General features: G+C 47.7%; 1 protein-coding gene across 1 annotated transcript in view; it reads right to left on the reverse strand.

Moving 5' to 3' along the window:
* The window catches only part of PDZD2 (PDZ domain containing 2), a 1,063,478-nt gene that overhangs the window by 508,562 nt on the left and 539,417 nt on the right, over positions 1–15,499 (reverse strand). Inside the window, exon 3 of the mRNA XM_078674899.1 lies at positions 13,483–13,625. Within this exon, the coding sequence (XP_078531025.1) occupies positions 13,483–13,625 (143 nt within the window). The remainder of the gene's footprint in view (positions 1–13,482; positions 13,626–15,499) is intronic.

Here is a 15,499-nt window from a genome sequence, read left to right on the forward strand (position 1 = left end):
ACATTGGAATGTTGCTCTGTGGACCTTTACCGGCCCGTAGAAGCAGGGAGCACTCCATTGTCTGCAATGGAGCTCCCAACATTCCAATGTTCCAATACAGGTTATGCCTTTAGCAGTGGCCTAACGAAACATGAGGGTGCCCCCCCCTGCAATGTACAAGGAGGGCTCCACCCCCTCGGCCCACCACCTACCGCTTTGTTCAGGGTACTGTGCTAAGGGGGCCCCTAGAGCTCGTGCCCTCCGTCACACAGCGGGGGCCACAGAGGATAATATTACACCACTGGCATTTTGCCTTTGTTATAGGAGATAGTTATTGGTGTCTGTTTTCAGGTGTTGTAACTAATTATTATCAAGATGCACCCTCGAATTATTAACAAGGAGTTCATATCCTCCAATCAAATGTTTTCTTCTGTCTACTGTCTGGAATAACACATTTCTATAATAAGAATTGATTTTGTTGGAAGTACTAGAAAGAAAAGGGTATTTCCTGAATCAGTCAGGTAATTGAAGGTTTTTGGATTGTGCGCTCTGAGAAATTACAAAAAATCCTATTCATTGACTGGGTCTTTCATGAAGGAAAATGTATCACTACATGCTCCCCTTCAAACTTTCTATGCGTCGCCTCAGATACCCTTTCCCTTAAGGATAATGATACTCTGCCAACAATTCTTCATTATTTGAAGTATAATGGTTATTTTCCACGAGCTGCTAATATTTATAGATCTGGGATCATGATATTGAATAGGACTTTGATGCACAAGTATGGAGCAAGATTTGGTTCAAATTATTGGAAACAACCAAAGCAACAAATATTGCTCAATCACATGTTTTTTTCACTGAGAACAAACTACTTGTTACCTCAGTGCATATTTTTAAGATTGATAATTCCATCTCTAATTTATGTTGGTCATGTAAAAGTGAAGATGGTTCATTGCTGCACACTATTTTCTTGTATATTAGGCAATGCATTTTTGGAACATGGTTTGTTCTAACCCAACTGTTCTAACATTTTGCAATGTAATTTTCCCCTTTCATTTAAAACCTTTTTTCGAGTTCATTAAAACGTTCTGATTGCAATGCCAAGATAATAGACTTGCTTATTGCTACTGCTTTCCATTAACAACTTCTTGTTGGAATTTTTCAAAATTACCTTATTAGTTCTGGTGGAATCATCTGTGTGACAATCACAGGATAGAAATGGGCTGTGATTTAGACACATAAAGCAAAACTAATAACGGTTTGTTATGGTTGCCTCTTAGTTCCTATATGTGCAGTTGTTCATGTCTTTAGATTATTTTAGAGCTATTGTACCATATCATATTTCACTTGTCTAATATCTATTTTTTCATTTTCCTCCTTTATCCTAATTTTTCTCATATTAATCCGCACATCTCTAAAAAAAAGAAAGGCATGTTCCACATTCTCATTAGTAAAGTAATACAATTATTATATTTTATGTATTATATATTGGGGTTTTTTCTTGCTAAAAATACAATTTCTTGTTACTTTAAGCAACAAGGAGCAGTTCGGAGAAAATGCACTGGGCTTGGTGAAGGTCAAATGTTTGTTATATAAATCGATGTGATGTCATCACTGAACAAGAATCCATGTAATTTCACTTCAGGTCACTCGACTATTCTGCCGAAAAGACAGCGCTGGAGGCACATTTAAAGCGTCATTGTTTGGCGCTATGGAATTCCAGCTCCCAAGCCAAAAAACAGAATAAGCAGCGAACGCGTGCCTCGCTGCCGGACCCACCGCCGCCCCATTCCAGCCGGGCACACACCCGCCCCATTCCAGCCGGGCACACACTGCACCGGCTCCTAATTGCCAGATATAATTTCTGGTCCTTGCGGGTACTTCTGAAGCCGCGCGCGGCGCAGGGCCAGCTTGTCAGACAGGCTATTTATTGTTTTACAAGTGGAGGTGCCGTCTGCGATGCCCCGGGCCTCGCACCTGGCTGGGTGACGGTCTAATCTTGAACCTGCACGAGCTTTCCATTGTTGTTCCTAGAAGGCGCAGACGCTCTAATTACGGTGTGTGGGCATTCCAGGAGTACAGTATTCACCAGGGGTTGAACTTTCCGTATTAAAAGGGTTTCTAATTCATCTGGTATTTTTAGATTTAGAATTATGTATAAAACAGCTCCTGCTCCAGCCATCGCTCTCAGTCTCAACTTCTGCTGTTTGACTGCTCCATCTGACAGCCTGGATGCTTTTCTTTGCACTGTTTAAAGCGGGTGATTTATTTTGATTTATTGATTTTATTTATTTATGCATTTTTATATAGCGCGGACTTTACCCGAAGGCGTCAGAGCGCTTCACATTAGGAACAGAAATGAAACATAATAAGAAACATTACAAAAGGACAGATTGCAAAAACATACGTTACTTACATAAGGTAATAGTGACAATTGTGAGCAAACAAAATACATGAGGTAGTAAAAATTGTGAGCAACCAAAAATACATGAGGTAGTTAAAAGTGCACAAGAGGAAAAGTGACACGTGTACAGTTATAAGAGAAAACGGAGTATAATTAGAGGTATAGTACTGCATTAAGTGCTAGACACTCAGGCACAAGAACAAGCGTTACGTAGGCAAGGTGGCACTTGTGCAAGTATCAAAGGTAAAAACATGTGAGAGGTAGCAACCGTGTGTTACAAGGGCAGAGTGGTGTGTGCATGTTACAAAAGGGCACCGAACACCAGTACATGGAAAATACTGCAAAAAGGCAGACACTCCAACCACAGGAATACACTGGGAAGGCACTTCCATGGTCATGGAAAGTAGAAATTATCAGTAGTGGGAAGTCTTCCTCACAAATAGCAAGAGGACGTGAATTACTTTTGGAGGTGTCTCTGGAGGAGGAGAACTTTGAGGTCCCTTTTGAAGGCCTGGGAGGAGGCGGTGGTCCGGAGCTGGGGCGGAAAGGAGTTCCAGATTCTCACTGCGTTGCCTGAAAAGGATTGGGCCATTGTTCTTTCCTTCTTGAAAGTGGGAAGTTCAAGCAGTAGATTCTCCGCATTGCGTGAAGGTCTAGAGACTCCAGAGAGTTTCAGTTTATTCGCCAGGTAGCGGGGAGAGGAGGAGTGCAAGGCTTTGTGGGTGATACAAGCGGTCTTGTAGATAGCTCTAGCCTCGAAGGGAAGCCAGCGGAGGGTGGATAACATCGGTGTGATGTGATCGCTTCTTTTGGCCCCATAAATGAAACGAGCTGCTGAATGGAAGACAGACTTAAGTGAGGACAGGTGAGATTTGGGGAGGCCAGTAAGAAGAGAATTGCAGTAGTCTAGTCTGGAGAGGACCAGCGATTGCACCAGGGTTATAAGGTCCTGCTCCGGGAAGAAGCGACGGATTCCCCAGAGAAGGCGCAGTTGGTAGCGAGCAGATTTTGCAATAGAATTGATGTGGGGAGTTAGATTGAGTTTTTTGTCTAGAATGACACCAAGGGATTTTGCACTGTCGACAATGATGGGTTTATTGTTTAGTAGATTCATCTGATCCATCCATGCTTGAACCGGGGGAGGAGAGCGTGAGGAGGAGAAGAGAAGGAATTCAGTTTTGGAGGGATTCAGAATTAGTTGATGAGTTGACATCCAGTTTTGAATGGAGTCAAGAGTAGATCTTAGGATGGAGAGATCATGAGTGGAGGCAACCTTGAGGTAGAGTTGAGTGTCGTCTGCATAGAGATGATAGTGAATCCCAGATTTGCTTAGGAGGTTTCCCAGTGGTTCTAAGTAGAGATTGAACAATGTGGGTGCAAGTATAGAGCCTTGGGGAACACCTTGACCCACCGCCACAGGAGAAGAAAGACTGTTCGCTATTTTGATCATTTGAGATCTGTCAGAGAGGAAGGATGCAAACCATTTAAGCACAGTGCCCTCCATGCCCATTCTCTGTTGAAGAATATTGAGGAGGGTGTTGTGATTGACAGTGTCGAAGGCTGCGGAAAGGTCAAGGAGAATTAGCAGACAGGACCCCCCTGAGTCGAGTATCCTCAGCGCATCATTAACCACTTGCAGAAGGGCTGTTTCAGTGCTGCAGTTTTGGATGAAGCCGGACTGACAATTGTCAAGAAGATCATTGTCCTTGATATGACAAGAGAGTTGTTTTGCTACACATCTTTCTGTGATCTTCACAAGAAAGGGTAGGTTAGTGATGGGGCGGAAGTTGTTGAGGTCATTCGCATCAGCAGTGGGCTTTTTAAGCAGAGGGGTGACCTGCCCAGTTTTGAAGGAGACAGGAAGGGAGCCTTGCCAGAGGGAGAGGTTGATCAGAGTGATCCAATAGGAAAGGGAATGGGTATAGAAGTCAAAGGCAATGGCACTGGGGATAGGGTCAAGAGAATGGTTGGAGGGCTTTGTTTCGCGTAAGCACTTGAGAAGGGCTTCTTCAGATATGGGGTCAAAGCTCTGCCAAATGGCTAAGGATTTGCGCTCCTCTGGAGGTGTAGGATGAGCAACCTGATCCACAAGTGATTTCACTTTTCCATCGAAGAAAATAGCGAAATCCGCTGCTCTCTTTGAAGAATCCTCCACCTTGGAGTTTGGGGGAGAGCAGCTCGGAGTCTTGATGAGATCGAAAAGTTTTTTGGGTCTATTTTTGGCAGAATCAAGGAGGGTTTTGAAGTGCGTCGCTTTCTCAAGGAAGATGTGCTTGTGGTACTTGGATCTTGCTGTGCGAAGCATGGCTAAATTGTCGGTGGAGGGCAGTTGCCTCCATTGCTTCTCCAGGAATCTTAGCTGCTTCCTTTCCTCATAAAGGGATTTGTTGAACCAAGGTGCTGAGGGAGTGGGCCTTATCCTTTTGCTTTTAAGTGGAGCGACGTTATTAATTTCAGCTGCAAGAACTGTGAGGCATTGGGAGGGGAGGTCGTCAACAGCTATGTTCGGGTCTAGCCTTGGAAGTGATAGCAGAGCTGATTCACAGAGGGAACCGACATCAATGTTTTTGGCATCACGGAACCAGGAGATGGCCCTCTTGGGTTGGCCAAGAGTTATAGAGTGTGAAAGTTGAAGAGAGAATGGGATGAGGTGGTGGTCAGACCCGTCTACATGAATTGGGGTAGTAGTAGAAAGCATGCCTGCTTTAGAAATAACAAGGTCCAGTATTGCGCCTTTGGAGTGGGTTGATTCAGTGCAGTGTTGGATAAGATCATTTGCAGAGAGGAAGGTGGCCAGTGACTTCGCAGAGGAGTCTTGCGGTGCGCCCCAGTGGAGATTGAAGTCACCCACGAAGGTCTGATTGTCACTTTGTGTGTATTGATCGCTGATGAAGTCAGTGAGATCTTCTATAAACAAAGGGCCACTACGAGGCGGGCGGTAAATGATATGGAATCTGAGCGGTGAACGGTGTTGCAATTGAAGTTCAAGAGAAAGGCATTCAAAGGTGTGGGGGGAGCTGATAGGAGACGCCTTAAGTTGGAGGGCGTTTCTGAAGATGACTGCAACACCTCCCCCCGTGTTTTCAGTTCTGTCATACCTAAATATGGAATAACCTGTGGGTAATAGGAGATCAAAAATAGAGTGAGAGGTATCTTTGAACCAGGTCTCTGTGAGGAAGAGCATGTCAAGATTGTGAAGGGTGATGGTGTCGGAGATTTCAAGTTTGTGTTTTACTGCAGATCTGCAGTTGTGAAGCATACAGCGCAGCTCTGTCAAAACTGTTTTGGTGACGGGGGCACTTGGGCTCTGAAGGGTGATCGGGATATTGTACATTTGCGGGGGTGCTCGGGAGTGTTTAGGTGGACGCTTTGTTCTGACAGAGGTGATGGTCGGAATAGAGTAGACAGTGGGGTTGCTAGGGTATGCCTGTTGAAGAAGGGTGGCGTTCACAGGCTTGTGTGAGTTAACGACGTTTGCAGATGAAAGGTTGGCCTTGGCTGTGTTGGGGTGAGGGGGCGAGGTGCATCTCCGAGGAAGTTGGGAGGGAGTAGAGGTGCATGGAGGGGTGGAGATCTTAGAGCATAAAAGTGAAATGGCAGCTGTAAGCTGGGAGATGGAGGTGATCAGGGAGCCTAGCGTATTTTCCATTGAGAAAGAGGCAGAGCACGGAAGGTTGGGTGGCTCGATTGAAATAAGGGGGGGTGGAATTGGTGGTGGAAGGCAGGGAGAGGTGGGGGGACAGGAGGTGAGTCGGGGGGTGGAGTTCACAGGTGGGGAAAGGTGGAGGTTGGGAGCTGGAGTAAGTGAATTGGGGGTTAAGGGAGAGTTGTCATTGTTGGTGTTGCAAGAGGGAGAGGAATTAAGGACAAATTTAGAGGGAGAAAGGTGCGAAACACGTCGGTAGGGAAGTAGGAGGGGGAGGCCTGTGTGGCGTCATGGGAATGTAGGAGGTTTGGGAGGAAAAGAGGTGCAGTGGTTGCGGAGGTCCTGTCAGTTAGGAGAGGTAGCAGTGAGGGAACGGTCATCTGGCAGAGTGAGGGGGGTTGAGAAAAAGGGAAGTTGAGGAGGGGAAGTGGTTCTGCTGGGCCCGAGTTGAGGAGGGGAAGTGGTTCTGCTGGGCCCGAGGGAGGGAGATGGAAGGGGTTACTAGGAGGGGAAAGGGGGTAGTGCGGCAGTGCTGGAGGAGTAGGAGGGAGAAGAGAGATGCAGTGGGGATGTGGCAAAAACGGGGTGAATGACGAGGGGATGAAGGGTTGGAGAGGAGGGATGGAAGGAGGGCTAAGGGGAGCATAGGGAAAGTTAATTGGGGGAGAGTGTTGGAGGAGAGGTGGACTAAAGAGGGGGGTGATGGGAAGAAGTATGGGGGAGGAGAAGAAGGGGGTGATGGGAAGAAGTATGGGAGAGAGGAGATTGGAGTATCGTGATAGTGCAGATGGGACGAGGAGCGTGTTAGCTAGTGGTAAGGCTGAAGTAATGTGGGAGGGTACATACTGTGGGGGGGAGGAATAGCAGATGAGGTAAGTTGGGGAGGGGAGGGAAGAGGGCCGACCTGCGCTTCTCGAGAGTGCAGCCAAATGGAGTGAGGTGGGGTCGGCGGAGGAGAAAGGGAGTAATGGGTGGAGCTGGAAGGAGAGTCAAGGGGAAACCCGGTTGCAGAGAAGGGGAGTAAGGAGGGAAAGAGATGGTCAAAGAGCGAGAGGCAGGAGTCTTTGCCTTGGATCATGACAGTACCGTTGTTATAGAGTGAGATAGTGAGGTAGCCATTGAAGCACCCAGAGGGGGAAATTTTTAGTTGTTTCCCATAAGGGATAGAGGAGGAGGAGGTGACGTTAAGGGAATTGTAAAAACTGTTGGACCACCAGGGGGTGTCGCGAGTGAAGAAGATGAAATCGTTTTTGAGCCTCCCAAGACGACCATTGTAAAATTGATCCACAAAAAGGGAGTCCGGGAAACGTTCATTAGTGTTATGCTTCAGTCGTTTTATTGTAGCTTTAGACTGGTCGGGAGGATAAATGATTTTGTAGCAATTGGCTCCAGTCTTGATTCGAGAGGTGGCCATGTTGAGAAGATGAGGCGAAGGAGGGTGGGGGAGAGATGAGAGGGGTGTTACTGGGAGAGCGGTAGTGAGGAGAAATAAGAGGACAAAAAGGGGGCGCATAATCTGGGTTAATGTGGCGTCAGGCTGTAAAAAGGCCTAAATGATGCAGCTGGCACTACTTGCTGCGCAGCTGTAAAAGGCCTAAACGGTGCAGCTGGCACTATTTGCTGCGTAGCTGTAAAAGAGTTTAAAATAAATACCACACAATTAAAGAGTTAAGCGGATGGCGATTTTGATGGAGGAATGCATTACTCGCAGACGCCCGCAGGGCTGTCCGATTTTCTGCAGGAAGCACTGGCCGTGAAGATGAAACATCTGGAAGACAGGCTGTGGACTCACTTAATACCGCTCTGTAATTAGGCGTGTAGGTGCGCGCGGCGTCGAGGTCTCCAATTCCGCCATTTTCAGGTCAGGCGGCATGAGCTGGTCGTGAATCAGCCGTACTGAGCCAATATGGGGACCGTTTGAGGCTGGGTCAGTAAGCTTCAGCTAAAGCAGGCAGTTTCCGGCCGTTACAGCAGTGCAGTGCTCGGAGTCGGAGTTGGGCGGCGCCATTTTGGAGCACATGTGCAAGTGCTGCCAAACTTGTAGGGCTTATCCGGAAGTCAACAGGGGCTCTCCGCTGACACTTCCGCAATTTGAGGTGCCAATAGGCAATTTAAGGTGCCAATAGGTTGTGGGTCCCAGAGATGCCGCTCAGCCTTCTGGAGTCCTCCAGCGCCGAGGCGACGGGGGCCAAAGCAGCACACAGGGGGCAGGCGCGCCTGGGGATGGCTTGAGGGCTGCACTATTTCCGCGCACTCTCCCCGCGTTCATCCAGGGTTCTGCAAGGAGCGTCTAGAGAAGGCTCCGATCAAAGCAGCGCAGCCGCCATCTTAGGGTCAGGCAGGAACGCAGGGGAAATCGACGATATTCAGCACTGCATGGGGCCCCCAGAGCAGATCGCCAGACTCACCCCTACTGCCAGATACGGCGCCACATCACCAATGGTCCACTCCTGGCTCTCCACAGCATTAGCCGAGAAGACCTTCCTGAGAGTCGGGAGCATCGGCCGCCATATTGAATCGCACCGCTTCCTGGCAAACAACCAAGCCGGATTCAGACCCGCCCACTCGACAGAGGCTGTGATTCTTGCCGTGCTGGACAACCTCAGAAGCAATGCCGACAGAGGACTACCCAAGGCATTGGTCCTACTTGACCTATCGGCGGCATTCGACACGGTGGACCATAACATCCTACTCCACCGTGTCGAGTCCGCCGGAGTCTGTGGGCCTGCCTTGTCCTGGGTCAAATCTTTCTTAGAGGGAAGATCTCAGGCCGTCAGTCTGGGTCCTTTCAGCGCCACCAGCGTCTCGTCATCTTGCGGGGTCCCTCAGGGTTCTTCCCTGTCCCCCCTTCTTTTTAATTTGTATCTCCAACCCCTCCTTCATTCTTTAAGCAGGTGGGATGTCACCGTGTTTAATTACGCGGACGATTTGCAAATTATTTTCCCCCTCACCTCCCCTGACTCTGTCACCAACTTTCAGACGGCCATGACACACATCCAGCACTGGATGTACCAAAATCAACTTAAGCTCAATCCGGGCAAGACTGAGCTTCTCCTCCCTGGGAGAAGTGCCCCGTATTGGGGCCCCCAATACTGGCCCATTGAGCTTGGTACACCCCTCTCTCCCGCTGGCTGTGTAAAGAGTCTCGGGGTCATCATTGACTCTGGGCTCACTCTCAAGGCCCAGGTGAGTGCAGTCACATCTTCCTGTATGTTCCAGCTATACAGGATACGGAAAGTTGCCCACCTCCTGACTCCCGAAGCCTTGCTACAAGTCTTAATAGCCTTGGTGATGTCCCGTCTGGACTTCTCGAACTCGATATACCACGGCCTCCCTAAATCCCAGCTGTCCAGGCTTCAGATCGTCCAGAACCAGGCTGCTAGACTTGCACTCCAAATCCCCAGATGGCAGTCGGCCCGACCTCTATTATATCAACTCCACTGGCTACCAGTCAGTGAGAGAATAGCTTTTAAGGTCCACTGCCTGGTCTTCAAGGCTCTCACTGGTCCTTCCCCTGTTTTCCTGAAGTCCCTGATCACTCCTTACTGTCCTTCTCGCACTCTGAGGTCCACCCACCTCCAGCTCCTAGTCGTTCCCCGTGTCAAACTCACCAGATCTGGTGGTCGCAGTTTTTCTCATCTGGCCCCTAAACTGTGGAACTCTCTCCCACTTTCACTTAAGATTTCCTGTTCCATCCTCTCCTTTAGGAAATCCTTAAAAACATTGCTCTTCTCCCTCTGCCACTAAATTCCTTCTGTCCATCTTCAGGATCCTACCAGCGCCAGGAAACTCATGGTGACAGCGCGCTTAATAAATGTCTCTTAACATTAACATTAACATTAACCGGGGCCGTCCACGTAAGAAAAATCTGTGCCCAGAGGGTCCCGGGACAGCAAGTGAGGCTCAGGACATGCCTCTCCCCTTCCGCAGCCCGGGGGTGCCACTGGTTGCCGATTTCGCCGTCTAGGATCGCTGCAGATCGCTCTCCATGGGGCTGCACAACGGACCCCGAGACCCGGACTCCGGATCCGCTGGCGGCCGGAGCAGGACGCGCTGAGCCCGAGACAGAGACAGAGCCGCGGCTTCACCTGGACCCCGAGCCGGCCTTCACTCCGCGTGGCCCATCCGGGGACCTTCCTGCGCACAGAGCGCCTCCTGGTGCCTCCCCGCCTCGAAGCGCCCTTCATCTATAAGCTGCCTTATGCAGTTTCAGCCGGTACTACCAGGACAGCTGGAGTTAAAGATGCTTTTCTCCTGCACAGGGGCACCTTCGCTCACCCTGTGACTGCCCATCCATCCCTCTCCGATTGGTTGGTACAGTGATAGACAACTGCGCAGGGTGCAGCTATACTACGGATTAAAGAGGCTCATGTGGCAGGTAGACACTGCTAATGCGGAAACTCTAGGGGGTATACATAGTACTTGAAATGGAAAAATAGAAGTGCAGGTGCTTGTTTCTGAGAAGTGCCGGCACTCCGTACCGGCCCATGTAAAGCACGGAGTATAAATGCGGGGAATTTAGAGATGCAATTTCTGATGAACTGCGGCTGTTTAACTTTTCATAAAATTTCCAACTTCTTTCCAACATGATGAAGGGCAGCAGGGGCTGAGAAGCCATTATATTTACAGTACGTCTTTTTTTAAATTTTTTATGTCTTTGTTTTATTTACCCCCCAACAATGTTGTTTAAAGGACCATATTAAATGCTATCCACGGCTCGAGAACACTAGTTTCATGCATGTTTCTGCGGATGATTTGCTCAATTTATAAACATGCATGGTTGTAAAACATCCTCACAGAGGCCACACCCATCTAGTGCTCAGAGCACCAAGCCTTCCCTGGTGCTGTGCCAAGCTAAGCAAGCACTAAGGCAGTCAATGTGGACTCTTCAGGCACGAGGACCAGGAGGCATCGATGACGAGCAGGAGCTGGATTAGAGCTGTCCCACGAAGGATGTCGAGTGCTGCAGCGTCTTCAAATACCCCAATGCACAAGTTCTGGAAGTAGGTGCAGTCGCAAAAATTCAGGATGACCAGGAGTTCTGGTCCCACGTCTCTCGTGTCAGCTACAGGTCTCAACTCTGCTGGGAACTCGTGTCAGCTTTAGAGATGTTTGGAAGTTCGTGTCCTGTGTTGCAGATTCTTCGGGATCCTTTGGTGCCTGTTTGAACAGGGGGTCACTCCTTGACCACAAGGGAGATTCTTCAGACTTTCAGTCGGAATTAAATGTCGATGGTCCAGGATTTCTTCTTCAGAGTTTCGTCTAGGGTAATCTAAAGTCCTAGGGACTGGGTTCCTATACTTATACTAAGTTTAGGGGTTGGGCTAACTCTAAGGTCCTACCTATGGGTGGACTTGGGGAGGGGGTGGTCACACTCCTTCCCCTTTGTCCAGTTTCGCGCCAGAGCAGGGGCTGAGTGCCCCCGCAACCGGTTTGAACTGGGAAATGCATGAAGCACCTTGTGTGCCCCAGGCAGTGTCTGAAACGCATTCACTGAATGCAACCCACCCTGCCCCAATACAATAAAGCCTGCTAGGGGAGGTGCTGGCACCTCCCTGGACAGGAAACCTATTGTCCAGGCCTCCCCTGCCGGAGTTTCGTCCAGTAGCAGGAGGTCAGACTCTTGTCTGTAGCAGCATCATCCATTTTGTGACGCTGGCGCTCTGTTTAACTTTAACCGGCTATACCAGTGTGTACATGTCTTTTCCCTCTAGAAGGGTGGAATGCAACCCCGCCGCCAGAACTGGCGGGGGTTTAGTATTCCAAATCGTGTGACACCTTACACGACATGTTTTGATAAAGGCAAACCAAAGTTAGCATTTAACCACGAGGATTATAATGCACTTAAGAGTATATAGTATGGCTATATCATAGAACAGCTATAAGGAGATATTTCCCAAAGCTGCAGAGGGGCTCAGCTCATGCTAGGGCACCATCTCACACAAAGCCAAGCACTCTGCCTTCAGGATTGTCAAAGCCTGCCATAGGAGTGACTTATAGGTAGGGTTCCCGGTTTTATGGTATTTATTTTTTTAACATTTCCGTCTGTATTTATCCATATTTATATTTTGGTCATTTTATCTGTATGTATCCATATTTATTTTGTGTTTTGTTTTTAAATGTAGTTGAAAAACTGTACATTTCCATATTTATTTAACTGATAAATGCATACTCATACTTTGATGTCTGTTGTGTTTTAGCTATTTAAGCTATCAAATAATACATAACTTCTAAATACTAGCATTATACCATAAATGTATGTTGACATATGCCGTTATTTAAATACATTTCATCCTCTTTTAATTTCCCATGCTGTCCATATGCTCAGCTGCTGGCATATAATTCATCAAAGACAGCATGGAGAGTCACTTAAAAGGAGCAACATTTCTGTATTTATCCACTTTTAAAAATAAATGCAGACTAAAACACATTGTTTTCTGTCTGTATTTATCTGCAAAAATCTGTTAAAATGCAAAACAGGGAGCCTTACTTATAGGTTAATATGTGTCTATATGTAAGGGTAGATATAGGTATACTATATCTAAGTAAGGTGTTCTTACACCATCTTACCCAGGCTGCAAGTGCAGACCTGTGGTGTCGTTTTGGAAGGCTAACCAGGGGTGGCACAATACATGCTTCAGCCCCTGGTAGGCCTCTGGGGTCCCTATGCCCTGGGTACCTAAGGTACCATATATAGGGACTCATAAGGGTGACCCAGTAACCAATTTGGTATGTACCTAAAGTACATGGTATCAATTTAGAGAGAGAACAGCTAGGCTGTGGTCCTGATTAGCAGGGCCACAGCCAGTCTAAAGTCGAAAAACCAGTGAAACACAGCAAAAAGTGGGGGTAACCATAGGAAGCAGATCCTACTCTCCTACAGCTTGGACCTCTGAGGCTCCCTATACATGTGGAGACCTTTTTACTGTTTACTTACCACTGCCCTGTGGGATCCTTAGCTCACATCTAATGCGCTATAAGTTTGAATCGCTCTCTGGGACTTTCTGTGCAGGTGAGACTCTGTGCCTGTGGAAATGCTCTGTGTAAACTCTTAGAGTGAGTCTCTGCTTGTGTAATACCCTCTCAGCACTTCTGACTTGTCTGTTCTGAGAGACTCTGCAGGTGTGCGAGGTGCAGGATGGGGGATCCCTTCATGGAAGGAAATAGCTGCATAACCAGCTGGAGCATAGTGACTGTGAAAGAGCTGATCTTAGCTGATCTAAATTGTTTTCACCAAGAAAGGCTGGAAGGTTTCTAGAACAAATGCAAAACCAGTCTAATATATATTAATGGAAAACAATTAGATTTTCAATGAGATGATTAATCATTCATTTACGGGTGTGGGGGACACTAGTCACATTTTCAGCTGCGAGAGACATTTTCCCAATGTTCAGCATGCAAATGAAAAACACAGACCACATTAATACATTCTAAAAATGTAATTGACAAAAACCTGTGTGCAGAGCCTCCTTCCTCCACGTGGGCAATGATGATACCATGCGGTGACCGCTTGGATCCCCGTCCTCCAGTGATCTGGACGCCCAGGCCGTCTTCCCCTTTCACCATATGCATCTTCCATATACAGCAGCCCTCACGCTGGTGATGAAAAGGTAAAATAAATTTAGTTTTGAATTGGTCAAAGAACATCCAGTTTGGAAGCGGCAATTTCACACCATCACATCTCACCAAAGTCATAAGCAATGCTGTGAAGCATAGATGTAAGGAAAAAAGTCACTGACAGACAAGGCAGTAGTTTTTTCCCTTTCTTTTATGATTCAAAGGGCATAACTAGTGCCCTCTGGTATGGTCAATAAAAGAGAGAAACTAAACTGCTCTCCCTACCCTGTAGCATTCATAACCTCCACTTTACTCATTCCATGGTTGGTGCATTTCTAATTGTTTAGCTTTGGGATAAAGTAGCTCTAGGGACAAGGTCTACTTGCACCCATGTAAATTAATTCCAGTGACCTCAATACACAGCCCGTTTTGTGATTGGTACGGAGCATGAATATGTGAAACCATGGTCTACCTTGCTTTCGCAATAAGATTTGTGAAAAAGCATAGGACATGCATGGTTCCTGCCATGAGATTTCCTGAATGTGGAGGGTCATGTTGCCCGTTTCTGAAAGATGAAGGCTACTACAGTCCAAGGAACACAAAGACAGGGACAAAGAGCAATGAAAACCCGCCCTCTACCTGATTTTGAATGGCAAACACTCATCATAACTTTGGCACTTGCTTCGTTCATCTTTGTGGAACTTCTCAACTAAGCCCTTCCTGGTACCCGTGTCAGCCTCTACCCAATGAGCTTGAGCACAGGCCCATCACCTCTCAGGCCTACTTTCTGAACAGAGGCCCTACAACCAACTGGTGTGTGTGCTACCCAGATTCAGATGCAGCCCTTGTGCATACCCTTTGTGCATGTGGTCCACACCTCAACATCCCCCTCCATCAATCTGCCAGGGTCGGCTCTTCCACTAGGGCAGAGGAGTGTCGCCCCACTGCTTCTCGCAGTGCAAGAAGCAGAAACATAAAATGGTAATAACTTTTATTATTACCATTTCATGTTTGGTTGCAGGCGGGCGGGTGGGCGCTGCTGCTCTGAGAGAAGGGCAGGGGAGGAGTGGTGTGCCTGCCCACTCCCGAGTGTGCAAAGGCTGTTTGGTCAACTCCCTGGGGCCACCCAAACCAGTCATGCGCACTCTGCCTTTTCTCCAGGTAGGCTGCAATGCAGCCTACATGGAGAAAATGGCCTCGCCATAAGCCGCTGGCTGGGCGGCGTCTGGACCAATCACAACGTTGCTTGAGCAGCGTTGTGATTGGTTTATGGGAGGGAGGGAGCTTGGCTGCCTGGTTCTGCTTCCTGTTCCTGGAGAGCAGGAGAGCAGAGAAAACGCAAGACCCGGCTGGTGGACAGGTGAGTTTAATTATATATATATATATTTTTTAAATTAAATTAAACACCCTCCTCCCCGCGCGATCCCCCGCAAGACTCCTCCCCCACCCCCATCTCCCCACCCATGAGTCAAGCCGTCCACGACTGCAATCTGCCCATGCCATTTCCAGTACCAAAATCCCCTCTCCCAGCCACCCTGACTTGGAGATGATGATCCAACCAAGGGAGAAAGCAAGGCTTCTCAGCCCTGTAACCCCAAACACAGTTACTTAATTTTACCAGGCCAAACCTTTTTTCCCCTCAAAAGGTTCCACGCTTTATGTATGTTTGATATTATCATGATCACGAGCAGCACTTGAGGAGTCACGGTTCTGCCAGGTGAATCATGATCCTCTGTGTTCTAAACCTTCATTACAAACAGCACAGTGTTCCCAATCAGTTGCAATTGTGACTTTTATGTATTTCGGGACCAGCGTTGAAAGTGTTTTTTATGTGCAATATTTTGGTATCTAGTGATCTGTGTGATTTACATTATTTGGTTCTTCTTTTTACTGTACAGATATTTGTGCATCCA

This window comes from Lissotriton helveticus, chromosome 2_1 (genome assembly GCF_964261635.1).
Source record: "Lissotriton helveticus chromosome 2_1, aLisHel1.1, whole genome shotgun sequence".
Lineage (NCBI taxonomy): Eukaryota > Metazoa > Chordata > Amphibia > Caudata > Salamandridae > Lissotriton > Lissotriton helveticus.